Source organism: Danio rerio, chromosome 5 (assembly GCF_052040795.2).
Source record: "Danio rerio strain M-AB ecotype USA chromosome 5, GRCz13ab, whole genome shotgun sequence".
In the NCBI taxonomy this organism is placed as follows: domain Eukaryota; kingdom Metazoa; phylum Chordata; class Actinopteri; order Cypriniformes; family Danionidae; genus Danio; species Danio rerio.
Genome location: NC_141025.1, coordinates 2,188,684 through 2,201,829, shown reverse-complemented (window position 1 = coordinate 2,201,829; position 13,146 = coordinate 2,188,684). Strand labels below are relative to the sequence as shown.

The following is a 13,146-nucleotide window of genomic DNA, read 5'->3' as shown; positions in this document are numbered from 1 at the left end:
TGCGCTATATAAATACACATTACATTACAATACATTACATTACATGCATTAAACCTTCGACCATGCTGTTAGTTTCGTCATTGGGCTAATAGATGGACTCCTACAGTGTTCACAGAAGAAACTGCCAAAGGCGTTTGAAACAAGTAAATAATGACAACATTTACATTTATTTGTCTGAACTCTCCCTTTAACCCCTTTAGACCTGAATTATGTTCCAAATTTCAGAAAAATGTGAGGTCATGTGATGTCCATTGTAATGGACGCAGGGTCTGAAGGGGTTAAAGGCATCAGTGTTGAGAAACTGTCAGTTATATTACAGCTAACTGTCTTTATATTTCATAAAAACATCATCGTGAAGCATTGAGCGACGCAGGGGATTGTGGGTAATGTCAGCACAGGTAAACATGATATTTTAGAAAGCTTACCGAGCAGCTGTCCCTCAGAGCATCAAACTTGCGCTGAATCTCATCTCTGTGGGCCTGCAGGAGAAAAACACACAGGATCAGCAGTGAGCACGCTCGCATGACTTACTGCAAACTTTTTAAGCTCAATACTTTACATATATCATTCATTCATTTTCTTTTCAGCTTAGTTTAGCTCCAACCATAATCAAAAACACCTGAGTTAGCTAATGAAGCTGTTACTAGATATACTAGAAATCTCCTGGCAGGTGTGTTGAAGCAAGTTGGAGCTAAACTCAGCAGGACACCGGCCCTCCAGGGACGAGTTTGGAAAGCCATGACCTAAGCTCAAAGTCTAAAGCTCATTGAGCAAAATCATAAAGGATGTGTCTGAATGCACTTTAGATGGTAAAATACGCTCTGTGCCCCGGCGCATGATTTGACATAATTGTGCTTATTCTCTTATTGAGTTCTAGGTGTGTTTTGAGAATAACATTAAACCAATCAGAGTCTCGTCTCGTCTCTCATTTCCTTTAAAGGGTCACAAAACACCAAATAACATGTGTTGAGCTGTTGACAGTGGTATATGTGTCCCACACTTCTAAAAACACTATTAGGACACCTATATTTCACTAAAAAGTGTAAATTGGTTGTTTTTGCGTTATTTCAAGCAAATTCATACTTCCGCCCACTTTTCTGACTTTTTCCAAAGTAGAGGTGTGAAAACACCCTGCTGAAACGAGGGGGTTTCATGGCCCTTTAAGAGTCAATTGCGTCGCTCCATGGTGCATTTGCTATTTATATTGTGGACTTTGTAAGTGTAAAAACTGACTGCTTCACTAGCGAGAAAACAGTTAAACAGAGCATCTGCAGCATGAGGATAAAGAATGAGCCTCCTCCATTCAGCCTCTTTACTTTCTCTTTACTTTACTTATTTACTTTACTCCTTTACTTTGGTGGAGTAAGGAAATGGTGGAAACTCACTCTACTGAACACATCCATTAGCCCACATATTTAACTTCGTTTGTTAAACACAAAGTTTTGTGTCAAAACTATTTCTAAATTCAGCTCTAATCTCCAGCAAAGGAATAAATGAACAATAATACTGAAGTGTGGTCAGAAAACTGAGTTATATCCAAACACACGTCAAGTTCTTATCCACATATGCTGATGCAGACGTCTCCAAATCCCCACAGCTGGACAAATCTACACTTGTGTTTATTAAAGCAAATATAAATCTGCATATAATCAATAATACTGATGATAATAATAACATTATACAGATGCAGATGGTCATGAATAGACTGAAAATTAGCTGTGGTCTGATCTGCACTGTGTCTGTGTGTTCTCACTCTGAGCGCAGTGATCTCCTCCTCTGCCTCTGCTGTGGTTTCCTCCAGCTCAGTCTTGGCCTGCTGAAGCTGGTTCTCCAGTGCGTGTCTAGCGGCCTGCAGGTTGCTGATCTGAGACTCTCGCTCCTGCAGAGACAGCGTGAGCTCCGTCACCTGACGCTTGATCTCCAGCTTCTGCTCTTCATGCTCCAGTCCCATCTGAAACAGACACACCATACACTCATTATTTTAGGAACAGCAAGTAATATGTTGACTTCTAGTTGATCATTGATTTCAGAGTGAATATTTAGAGTTGCATGGTAAACAATATAGGGGGAAGCTAGGCAGAATAACACTATTTACTAGTGTTTTGTTGTTAAACTAAGTAAAATCTACATCATCGATGCTGTAAAAGGACCTTATGAAACTGAAAATAGTCTTATCAATCTTTCACCGGAAGATTTTAGTGGCTGAACAACACTTCTGTGAAGATGTAACCTATTTGTAACAACAACATCTAACGTTACATCAGCTTTGCATGAAGCTAAAACAGTTTTAAAACAGAACATGACCTGTCTAAGAAAAATCCTTCAGACATGGTGTCCTCCTTTCTCCAGCGTGCAAAGGTAACTGCAATATTGATTCAGGTTTTTAAAGATTTGATTCAGCAGGATTTTACCAATCGCGTGCGCGCGCATGCTCTCTCTAGTGAACGCGCAGCGGTCGGCGGAGCTGCGTACAAAAGTCTGCGCAGTTGTTTAAATATGCATTTGCTGACGGCAAGATAGAGATGTCGGCTCGACTCTATATAATTAGATGAACATTTTTTTGTTTTATCCCTTACCCAGAATATATTAATACATAAAAATACATTTAGATCATTTACTTTAATTAAGGCTGTGCAATTAATCGAAAATCCAATTTCGATTATGGCTTCTAACGATTATGAAAAACCATTAATCGAGATAAACGATTATTCCATTATTTACCGCCCCCCGTCCAGTTGTCCTCACTTGTTGCTCTTACAAGTGCGAAAGACCGCGTGCTTATGTGCGTGTGTGTGCGGCGCGCAGACACAGTCAGAAGCATGCGGTCTGCACTTGGTCTCATTCGCACATTGTGACAAGCAGAGAGCACACACAACTAAAGTCATTAACGTGAGCGCTTTAATGTTCAAATAGGTGTCAAAACGCGGTGTTTAGATTGTTCATAATAACCCTCATTTTGTAATAACAAACGAGTTGAGAATCAAAAAAGACGCGTGAAAGCGAAACCATTAAAGTGACAGAGCACATCTGCCGCCTGTTTTATCATGATTAATAAAACAACGAGAAAATCCCTCTCTGCTCTCGACTGAAGACTTTTGTTTTTCTTACGGTGAAGATGCTTAAAGCACAGTTTGCTTCATATTTTTATTCTATTGTATTTATTTCTCTTTCCTTTGCAATGAGAAAAATAACTGCATATATACAGTTGAAGTCAGAATTATTAGCCCTCCTGAATATTAGCAACCCTTTTCCTCCCCAATTTCAGTTTAATGGAAAGAAGTTTTTTTTTTTCAACCCATTTCTAAACATAACAGTTTTAATCACTCATTTCTAATAACTGAATACAAACATTCAAATTCAAAGTGTGATTCAAAAGCTTAATTAGGATAATTAGGCAAGTCATTATTTAACAGTAGTTTCTTCTTCAGACTAGGCTTGGGCGGTATCCAAATTATGATATTGTCAAACCTCCTCCCTATTTTACCCCGGTAAAAACGTAAGGCTCAAGACAGCGTCACCAAACTGTTGGCTTGTGCCTAAACCATTCAGAAACTGAACACCATATATGCGACCTGAGTTTCGCGGTCACCTGTTTGTCTTGTTTGTATTAGAGATCTGTGTGGTACACACACACAACCACACACAGTTTACAAGAGAGACGCATAACCACACACACACACACACACACACACACACACACACACACACACACACACACACACACACACACACACACACACACACACACACACAGAGAGAGAGAGAGACGCACAGCACCAGGTGCTCGCATGTGTGTTTCTGAATAAAGCGCGGGGGAGCGGTCGCGCGGCCTTACAATATCGCTCCTGAGCGAGCGAGCACGCGCGCATCACACACACTGCAGGTGACTTGGTGGGCAACTCTAAATCTTACCTCACCTCTCTCTTTCCTCCACACTGTCCCGTCATGACAATCATTTGTAGGCATTAAATAAATATTATTTATTATTTAATACTTGTCTCCTATTTAAGTGCATTGTTTTTATGACGGTATAATGGTATTGAAACTGACACCATTGCTATTTTTAGATTCCGCGGTATACCATATTACCGTATTACCGCCCAAGCCTACTTCAGACAATCAAAAATATATATTGCCTAAAGGGGTTAATAATATTGACCTTAAAAGAGGTTTCAAAATATTTAAATCTGCTTTTATTCTAGCCAAAACAAAACAAATAAGCCTTTCTCCAGAAGAACAATATTAGAGGAAACGCTGTTAAAATTCCTTGCTCTGTTAAACATCATTTGGGAAATTTTTTTTTTTTTTTAAATTATAATAATTTTGACTTCAACTGATAATCGTTTGGAATAATCGTGATTACAAATATGACCAAAATAATAGTGATTATGATTTTTCCCAAAATCGAGCAGCCCTAACTTTAATCATTACTATTAGACTGTGAAGAGACTTTCAACCAGCACAACAACACATGCTTCTGAAGACGATCACCTACTGCACCTTTAATCGCTCCATACCTTTTTAAAACAACTGTTTATTCCTGAAGTGTGCCTCACACAAGTAAGTGGGCTTAAACCACCTATAGAAACGCTCCTTTCTCAATATGCACTGCACACTTTACCTAAACTCCATCTTACAAGGACTCAATATAGAAAACAATTGCCTATAAATGCTCCAGGAATCATGTTGCTCTACTTGTATTCATCAACCATGTTTTTAAACTTGTATATTAATCCTAAATTAGTAATAACTATTGCAGCGAAAAAGACAATCCTGTTTTAAGTAATTAATTACAGAGAAGTAGTGTTCACATGAATGGTGCACAACCAGTCAGAACCACTAGTAGAGGAACAGAAGAACAGGGAAAACCTCCCGATTTATTCAAAATCACATGTATGGAGCATTTCAGCCTCCCTGTAACATAACAATCACAAAACAAATTGTGGTGGCACCTAAATGCATGTCTCTCCAAGGTTATTAACCAAGTTTTCTGTCACATCTGCTTGTTTAGCCTGCATTCATTCACAGTGTAAAGCTGCACAATTGTGATCACTAAAAGATCAGGATCCTGAATTAAACACTCGCTTAAGCTTAATTGTAAATGAAGGAGAAACGCCGCGTCTCTGACCTCTCTGAGCCGGGTCTCCAGCTCCATGATGCGGCTCTTTCTGGTTTGCTCCTGCTGGCTCATCTTCTCCAGATGCTCCTCCAGTTTGGCGTTCTGCGCTTCTAGTTTACCCGCCTGCGACTCCAGATAAAACTTCTGCTGCCGAAGCTCTGAGATCATCTCCTCCTGAGCTTTCCTGACACACACACACACACACCAGCACACACACACACACACACACACACACACACACACACACACACACACACACACACAGACACAGACACACACAGACACACACACACACACACACACACAAACACAAACACAAACACAAACACACAAACACACAAACACACACACACACACACAATAATTAACCCCAAAATTACAACAAATCCACTAACGTTACCAGACTGCTGTTGTGTTTGCGATAAGGGAAAACGCTAAACACATGCAGACTTTGCTTATTTCAATCTGCCAACACAAAACACATTCCTGATATGCGAGCAAATCGGTATAAATACAGCACTACACCATACAAAAGAGAGAGATCATCTAACCTGCCGACATGTCTCTGAAAACCCAGGAGACCGGGGGAGGGGGTGTTCGGGGGTGAGGTTGAGAACAGGATGCAGTGGGTTTTGGGCGGCCGATTTGATCGGGTACTGTACCAAAGTTGGCAACCCGGGGGTGTTTAGTTTACAGACTGTACCAAAGAGGGGGGTGGGTGAAATTACGGGAGTTTTTTTTTTAGAAGGAAATAAAAACTGGATGTTTGCGGGAGACTGGTCTGAAATACGGGATACTCCCATGAAAAATGGAAGTGTTGGCAGGTGCTTACCAGTTTAATATTGATTTGACCTGCTATAGTTAGAAATCAGACTGTTACATCTTCTAAGCGTAAGGGCTTATTATGCGGTTCTGTCGCCAATGGATAGAACCTTAGAATAGAATATCCCTGGTGGATAGACATTGTCAACTGTCGCCGACGAGCTGTCTCTCAGAAATTGTAAACATTTTAAAATAGGCACTATTCTTGCTAATAAACTAAATAGTTTACTCCACAAATACACAATGGCACTCAATCAAATAAGGGTGTCACGATCCTCCAAATCCTCAATTCGATTACATTTTCGATTCTAAAGGCACGATTCGATTTTTGATTATGAATAAATAATTAATTAAAGACCAATTAATTATTTGTAGCCTACCGTTTAAACTACCTGACCTGCATGGTCTTTGTTTTACCCATAAACAAATCATACAGTAAATGAATAAAGGCAAGATACACACATAATTACCACCTGTCAATCACTTTTTCTGCGGGACTCGTGAATAGGCAGTGATCTGTGTCGTTATAATGGCGTCGGTAAAAAAGACGCACAACCAACAGGAACCACCCAACAGTATCTGAGGTGTTCGCTAAAATGACAAAGTACAAGTGAGTGAAAGATTGAAGCAGTCCTCTGACTGCCTGGACCTGCTGTCTCGAGCGCATGGCTGTGTGTGCGTCTGTGTCTGTGTGGTCACGTGATGTGCATTTTCAGAGGTAGAGAGGAAGGAGGGCTGCTCAGAAATGCTACACGCCACTGTGGATGTCAAATCGTTGTCGTTCTAAAATGCCATTTAAAAACAAAGACAGTGTAAACAGGGCCTGAGTGTGTACTTTTTGCGAGCGGATTTGCAACGGGGGCGGGCGGAGGATCGCGATGCTGGTGTTGTCTATCGGACGAACCGACTCTATTTTTTTTTTTGTCGACAACACAAACGTTGTCAACATAACTCACTGGAAATCCAAAATGCTTACACACCAGCGACTTTATTGAAAGAGGAGAGGGTTTAAGTTCTGTCGACGGGTCTCCTGCTTCTGCAGTTTAACAAACACTTCAACAAGCCTGTTATTTTCCCGCTTGGCAAGCCAAGCTGACGTGACATGGGGGCGTGGCAGCATCGACGATTCTATTTTTTGATTCGATAATCGAAATTGAGCATAAATTTCGATCGATTTCGATTAAAAATCGAAATCTTGACACCCCTACAATCAAACATATCTACAATGATAAGGAACATGGTTACTTACTGAGTTATTAACGCACAGCAATGCCACATGAAGAAAGGACGGACTTTGAAGGAATAAACAATGTGAGGAGAGCTCCATTATAGTGCACTGGACAAGTCTGAACATGTTCCGCTCACGCATGCGTGAGGCAGACAGTTCAGTACAATAACATAATATATCAGCTGAAAGATATCAGCCTAATTTAGACATCGGATTGATAACGATAATCTTAAAAACAGCCTTTATCAGCCCATAACGATATGGTCACCGATATATCGTGCATCCCTACTTTTTTCTAAATGCCACCCAAATGTGTCAGTGGGCTTTAGTGCTGCACATGTATTAATTCTGCAGAGAGGCGAACACACTGATCCTGCAGTCAGCTACAGCGATGAGGAGACTTTAATAAAGGTCACAGCATCTGAGCCACTAATCTCACTTTAACATTTACATTTATTCATCAGACAGATGCTGCTATCTTGCAGTACAACAATGCTGGATGTTCACTCCTATGACCTGCTGCTAGTTTATGATATTACAATTAATCTGATGTCATATTGCATTAAAACCAAATATACCATACAGAGGATGACCGAAAGGTAACATTTTAGGTCATTTAAAGGGGTCTTAAAGTACCTTATAAAGCTATCAAACAATGAAAGCAAACAATAATTTAGAAGTATTTGACTACTTGCGTGCTGATTTTGAGCCTCACCAGAACGCTTTTAGTGGGAGTGGCCAGATGTAGACTCAAGTAAACACCCACTGCTTTGACTGGCTAACAGTTTTGCATATTAACAAGGCAGGCGGTGAAGTAGAAGTAAGTGTTGATCTTTTGCAGGGGCGGAGCTTATCTATACTATGACATCATAAAGTAGAACATTCCAGAAGCTGTGGTTTAGTCAGACTGCCTTCAATACCAGCTGATTTTGAAGGAAGCACGAAGTGTTGAGCTCTGAAACCCACAGGATGTTTTTATAGTGCTATCAGCTCTTAAACGGCAAAAGATCAAAGGGAATTTGGTTTCTCGGTTCACGACCCCTTTAAAATCCCATGTTAATTAGCCGCTCATCTGAATGTTTTAGAGCTGTTAGCTATAGATGTTTACCACTGGGACAATTTTACACGTTTTCCTCAAAACTAAATGTAAATAAACAGCTTAGTTTTTATAATCATTGGCTTCCTAAAACTCGTTTAAATGAATGACAATTAAAGTGGATCAAGCCAAAGGTCAGCAAACTAGATCTAGATGCAACAGAGTTCATTACCTACCTGATAAGAAAAAAAAACATTCAAAAATAATAAATACAGGGCAGTGCAATAATGACAAACGCTCAGATTTCTGGAGGATTCTGATGATGATTAAACATACTTGCAGAGTGCGTTTTGTGCTGGTTTAGGCATGTTGTGGACAGCTGACTCGAAAATGTTCATATTGTTGACATATTTCAGAAATTAACGTTTTTATTAATGCTGTACAAAGTGAATTTTGCCATATGATGTGGATTTTTGAAAGCACCAAAACAAACAACATAACCAAACAGACTCCGCCCATTTTAAAAATATCCATAGTGCCTAGGCACACCCCTTCCTGCTAATTGGCCGTCAGTCTAAAGTGTTTTCCAAATACAGTCAAGCCTGAAATGATTCACACCCCTGTCAAATTCTGAATGCAAGTTTTTGTTAAATGTAAATAAAAGCTGAGAATTTTTTTTTAACATTGACGTCTCTTATATATTATCTTATTATCTTTAGGGAGAAGCCTGTGTCATTTCCAGATAAAGCAAACTTGCTGGTTAAAGAAAAGTAACTTTTTTAGAAGTCAGAATATGCCAGGTTTATGAACAACTTCGAGCTTGACTGTGTATAAAGAATATCACACATTTCTTTGAAATGCACCTGTAAAGAACTAGCGACCTTAAAATGATTTTCATATTTAGTAATTTCTACTAAAAGGAATTAGTTCAGGGTTTCATGAAGTCAAATTTAAGACCCCTTAATGCCATTATGAATGAAAATTCACACTTCAGACAAAATACAGGACTAATAACTAAGAATTTTTTTATGTAATTGCCAAAACTTTGTCATTTTATAGCCAAATATTTTCAATAATGCATTAAAACAAGCATACATTTTCAACATAACTTTTGTGTTTAAACAAATGGACAAAGCTTTAAAAACTATACCAAATTAAACATATGCACATCTGTCCATGTCAGTGTCGCCACCATAATACATGACCTTTCAAACAAATGCACTTGTAAAGATCATACCTGTCAACATTGGGATGTAAAAATAAGGGATGCGCCCACCATAATAAAGGATTCCCCTGACCCCCTTTAAATGTTCATTTGGAGCGGTTTCATTGTAAATAAACAGTTAAACGGTCAGTCATATGTTTTATTTTTATTTACAAAAGAAAAAATAAATAGTATACATTGGCAGCAAATACATTAGCAAACAGTTCAGCTTATTAAAATGAATAGCTATTATAGTTAAATAAAATCAAGCTATCAAATCTCATTAATCTTCACTGTATAACTTACACATTTTAATTTAAGAGCAACGAATAAATCTCTTATATTTAGATTTTTTTGTTTGATTACATTAAATAAGAGGTGTCACTTTAAAAATGCACACATCTAACGTTATAATGAAAGCATTCGACTGCTTTCCTACCTGTTATGCTCATTTAGAATTAAATTAGTTTTGTTTGGAATATAAAAAACAACTAGATCGACATCTTTGGATGTTAATATTATTAATTATGTGTATATGTCTGTTCAAACACGCAACTAAAACCCAGACTTTCGCTCCGCTTCAAATCACGTGTACAGAATCGGTTTGGGAAACAGCATCTGTTTATCACTATGGCGCATGTCAGCTGACAGTCACGCACCGCTGCATGGCTGAGGATTGCATATGAAGAGGCGACGGCACCTGTAATGAATGGGAAGGGAATTCCGACGTTTTTTATATTTATTTCAAAGTGTTGTCCTGCCTAAACAAAGCGAAAGCACAGAACAGACTCACATTTGAGAGCGAGGAGCGGCCCCTGGTGGTTCGGTGGTATGGCATGCATATAGGGAGGATCGGCTCTTTAATGTTTATTAGCCATCCTTCAACGAAAGACTGGAAATTCGGGGAAAATACGGGAAAATACCTTTACGGGATGATAGCGGGATAGAACTGTAAAATACGGGAGAATCCCGGGAAAAACGGGAGGGTTGAAAGGTATGGTGAAGATACCTGATTGGATAGATTCATATAGGACCATTAGGAGCTGTTTAAAATGACTTAAGCCCTACAAAACAATATTTTAAGCATGTTTAAGACCTCAAATTTAGTTTTTGAAATGTAATACATCTTAAGACTTTTTAAGACACCGTATTGCATCATAGCAAATGAATTTAGCATTCACAAAGAGCAGATTGAGTTTTCTTACATGTTCTTCTGTGTGTAAATGCTGCTGTTGGCCGCCAGTTTATTGGCCTCAGAGAGTTCAGCGATGCGCTGCTCCAGACTCTTCATCTTATTGTCCATGGCATTGATGGTCTGTAGAGAGAAACACACTCACTAAATTTTGCATTTAGGCACACATGTAAACACTAATATGAGCATATTGAACTGACTATTGAAGTGGGCAGAAGATGCATTCAAATCTGATATTCACAATATTTTCTATTGTATTTTTTAATCTATTGTTAAACTGAAAGAGTATGTCTGAGCCTCGGACATTATCAGGAAGGCTATTCCAGAGTTTAGGAGCCATAAACGAGAAGGCTCGACCTCCTTTAGTAGACTTTGCTATTCTAGGTACTACCAGAAGCCCTGAGTTTTGAGATCTTAAAGAGCGAGGTGGATTGTAGCGAGACAGAAGGTTGGTTAGATAAACAGGAGCTTGATTATTAGAAGCTTTTTATGTATATATCAATACGAAACTGAACAGCCAGTGTATGGAGGATAAAATTGGGGTGATGTGATCGTATTTTCTAGACCTGGTGAGAGCTCTGGCTGCTGCATTTTGCACTAAATGAAGTTTATTAATAGAGGATGCTGGACAACCAGCGAACAGAGCATTACAGTAATCCAGCCTAGAGATCATAAAAGCATTGACTAGCTTTTCTGCAGTGAAAATGAAACCCTCTGAACTGAACTTCAACTCTGAAAACTGGATAGACACCGTTTCAATTTACTACAACTTCAGTGTTAAGCTGTTTTGACACAATCTACATTGTTAAAGCACGAGAGAAATAGAGATAAATTAAGTTGGGGTGAATTAAGTAAGTAAATAAAGATGAATTAAGGACGTCTTATTTCTTTTGGTTCGGCAGGAAATTGAAAAAAAAAAGTAAACACTTAAAAAAAAACTTTTTTTGATTGGCTACAGACCAATTTAAGCTATTTTAAACTATTAAATGTCACTTTAAGATAGTAGCTTGCGAAATAACTAGTAAAATATTATGAACTGTCATCATAGCAGAGATCAAGAAAAAAATGAACTATTATAAACTATTATGTTTAAAAATCTGCTTTAAATCTGTTAAACAGCACTTGAAAAAGAACTGAAGGCACAAGAGGGCAAATTATTAAATGTAAAATAATAATAATAATAATAACTGTAATCCATTGAAAGATGCTTTTACCTAAAACCAACATGCACATCATTGTAGACAGGCAACAGTCATATTGAGTCATACAAAGCCCAAATGTGTTTTAAAGAGCCCCTATTATAGGTTTTTGAAAATAACTTCTCATGTAGTGTGTAACACAGCTCTAAGTGAAGTGAAATATCCAGCTCAGGCTTAAATCTGAAAGTGCACTGTGTTTTAAACTATTGATTCATTTACAAAAGAGTCGACTCAGAGTGCTTCAAATGAATCCTCTTGATGATGAGTCTTTAGCCGTTTCGGCTTGACGTCGATACAAAACTTCAGCCACGTTCAATTGTTGCAAGTGCAAACCCAGGAAAATTAAAACCCCCGACCCCGCCCACAAACACTATAAAAAAAAAAAAGGAAACATTGTAGGGTGGCAGGAGTTGGGTCTGTAATACGGACTCACACATACACTTGGCGGACAATTCCCTCTGTTTCGTACTGAACGCTGTCGACCAATCGCAACAGGCTGTCATCGGCCCAAACAGCACAGATTAGATTCATGCTAAGGAGGGGTTTGGGAACAAATGAATTGCTGAACGATTCATTTGGGAGTCGCTGGGATAATTAGGTAAAAACAAAAAATGCATATTATAAGACCATGAATGTGTTTTTTGACCCTGCATGCATATCAGTATGTTGTTGGAGACCCCAAAACCAAAATATGACCCTTTTTAATGCATAATAGGAGCTCTTTAATAATAAAAGCTCAGAGATGAAATAAACTCTGTATCATTTCATGGTAAGCTGTTCATAATGCACTGTCTCTATTTGCTCTGCGCTAATGTTTTTTGTTTTTTTGCGTATGTAGATGTTGAAAGTGCATGCTAATTAACAGGTCTGCAGATTCACACAGTGAGCATGTGAGTCTGCCATCAGCCAAAAGATAGAGGACACTAATCTAGTTAGCTAAAGTCTAGCAGGTTAACAGGATCAAGGGCTAAATAGCCTGGAAATTTGGAGAGCGAGTCTCACAAAAACATTTGTGTTTCCATTTCATCCCAGAATGTGAATGCATGATAATAAAACCTGCAATAACAGAGGATCCCTGCAACATAGTATTGCATATTTAGAATTTAAGGCTTTATTTTAATGGTGTATGCCGTCTTTATGACGCACTTATATACAGCTTAAAGTGACATTTAAAGGTTTAACTAGGGTAATTAGGGTAACTAGGCAGGTTAGAGTAATTAGGCAAGTTATTGTATAATGATGGTTTGTTCTGTAGACTATCGAAAAATATATAGCTCAAAGGGGCTAATAATATCGACCTTAAAATGGTGTTTAAAAAAATTAAAAACTGCTTTTATTCTAGCCGA

General features: G+C 38.5%; 2 protein-coding genes across 14 annotated transcripts in view; both read right to left on the bottom strand.

Moving 5' to 3' along the window:
* Positions 1-13,146, bottom strand: part of dnm1a (dynamin 1a) — a 582,590-nt gene that overhangs the window by 31,058 nt on the left and 538,386 nt on the right. The gene's annotated exons all lie outside the window — the stretch shown is intronic.
* Positions 1-13,146, bottom strand: part of cita (citron rho-interacting serine/threonine kinase a) — a 231,861-nt gene that overhangs the window by 69,353 nt on the left and 149,362 nt on the right. For all 12 annotated transcript variants that reach the window (XM_087253077.1, XM_087253078.1, XM_087253081.1 and 9 more), the window contains exons 21-24: positions 10,615-10,724; positions 5,129-5,303; positions 1,754-1,951; positions 426-479 (exon numbers count right to left, since the gene is read on the bottom strand). In XM_087253077.1, coding sequence (XP_087109203.1) covers positions 426-479; positions 1,754-1,951; positions 5,129-5,303; positions 10,615-10,724 — 537 coding nt within the window. The remainder of the gene's footprint in view (positions 1-425; positions 480-1,753; positions 1,952-5,128; positions 5,304-10,614; positions 10,725-13,146) is intronic.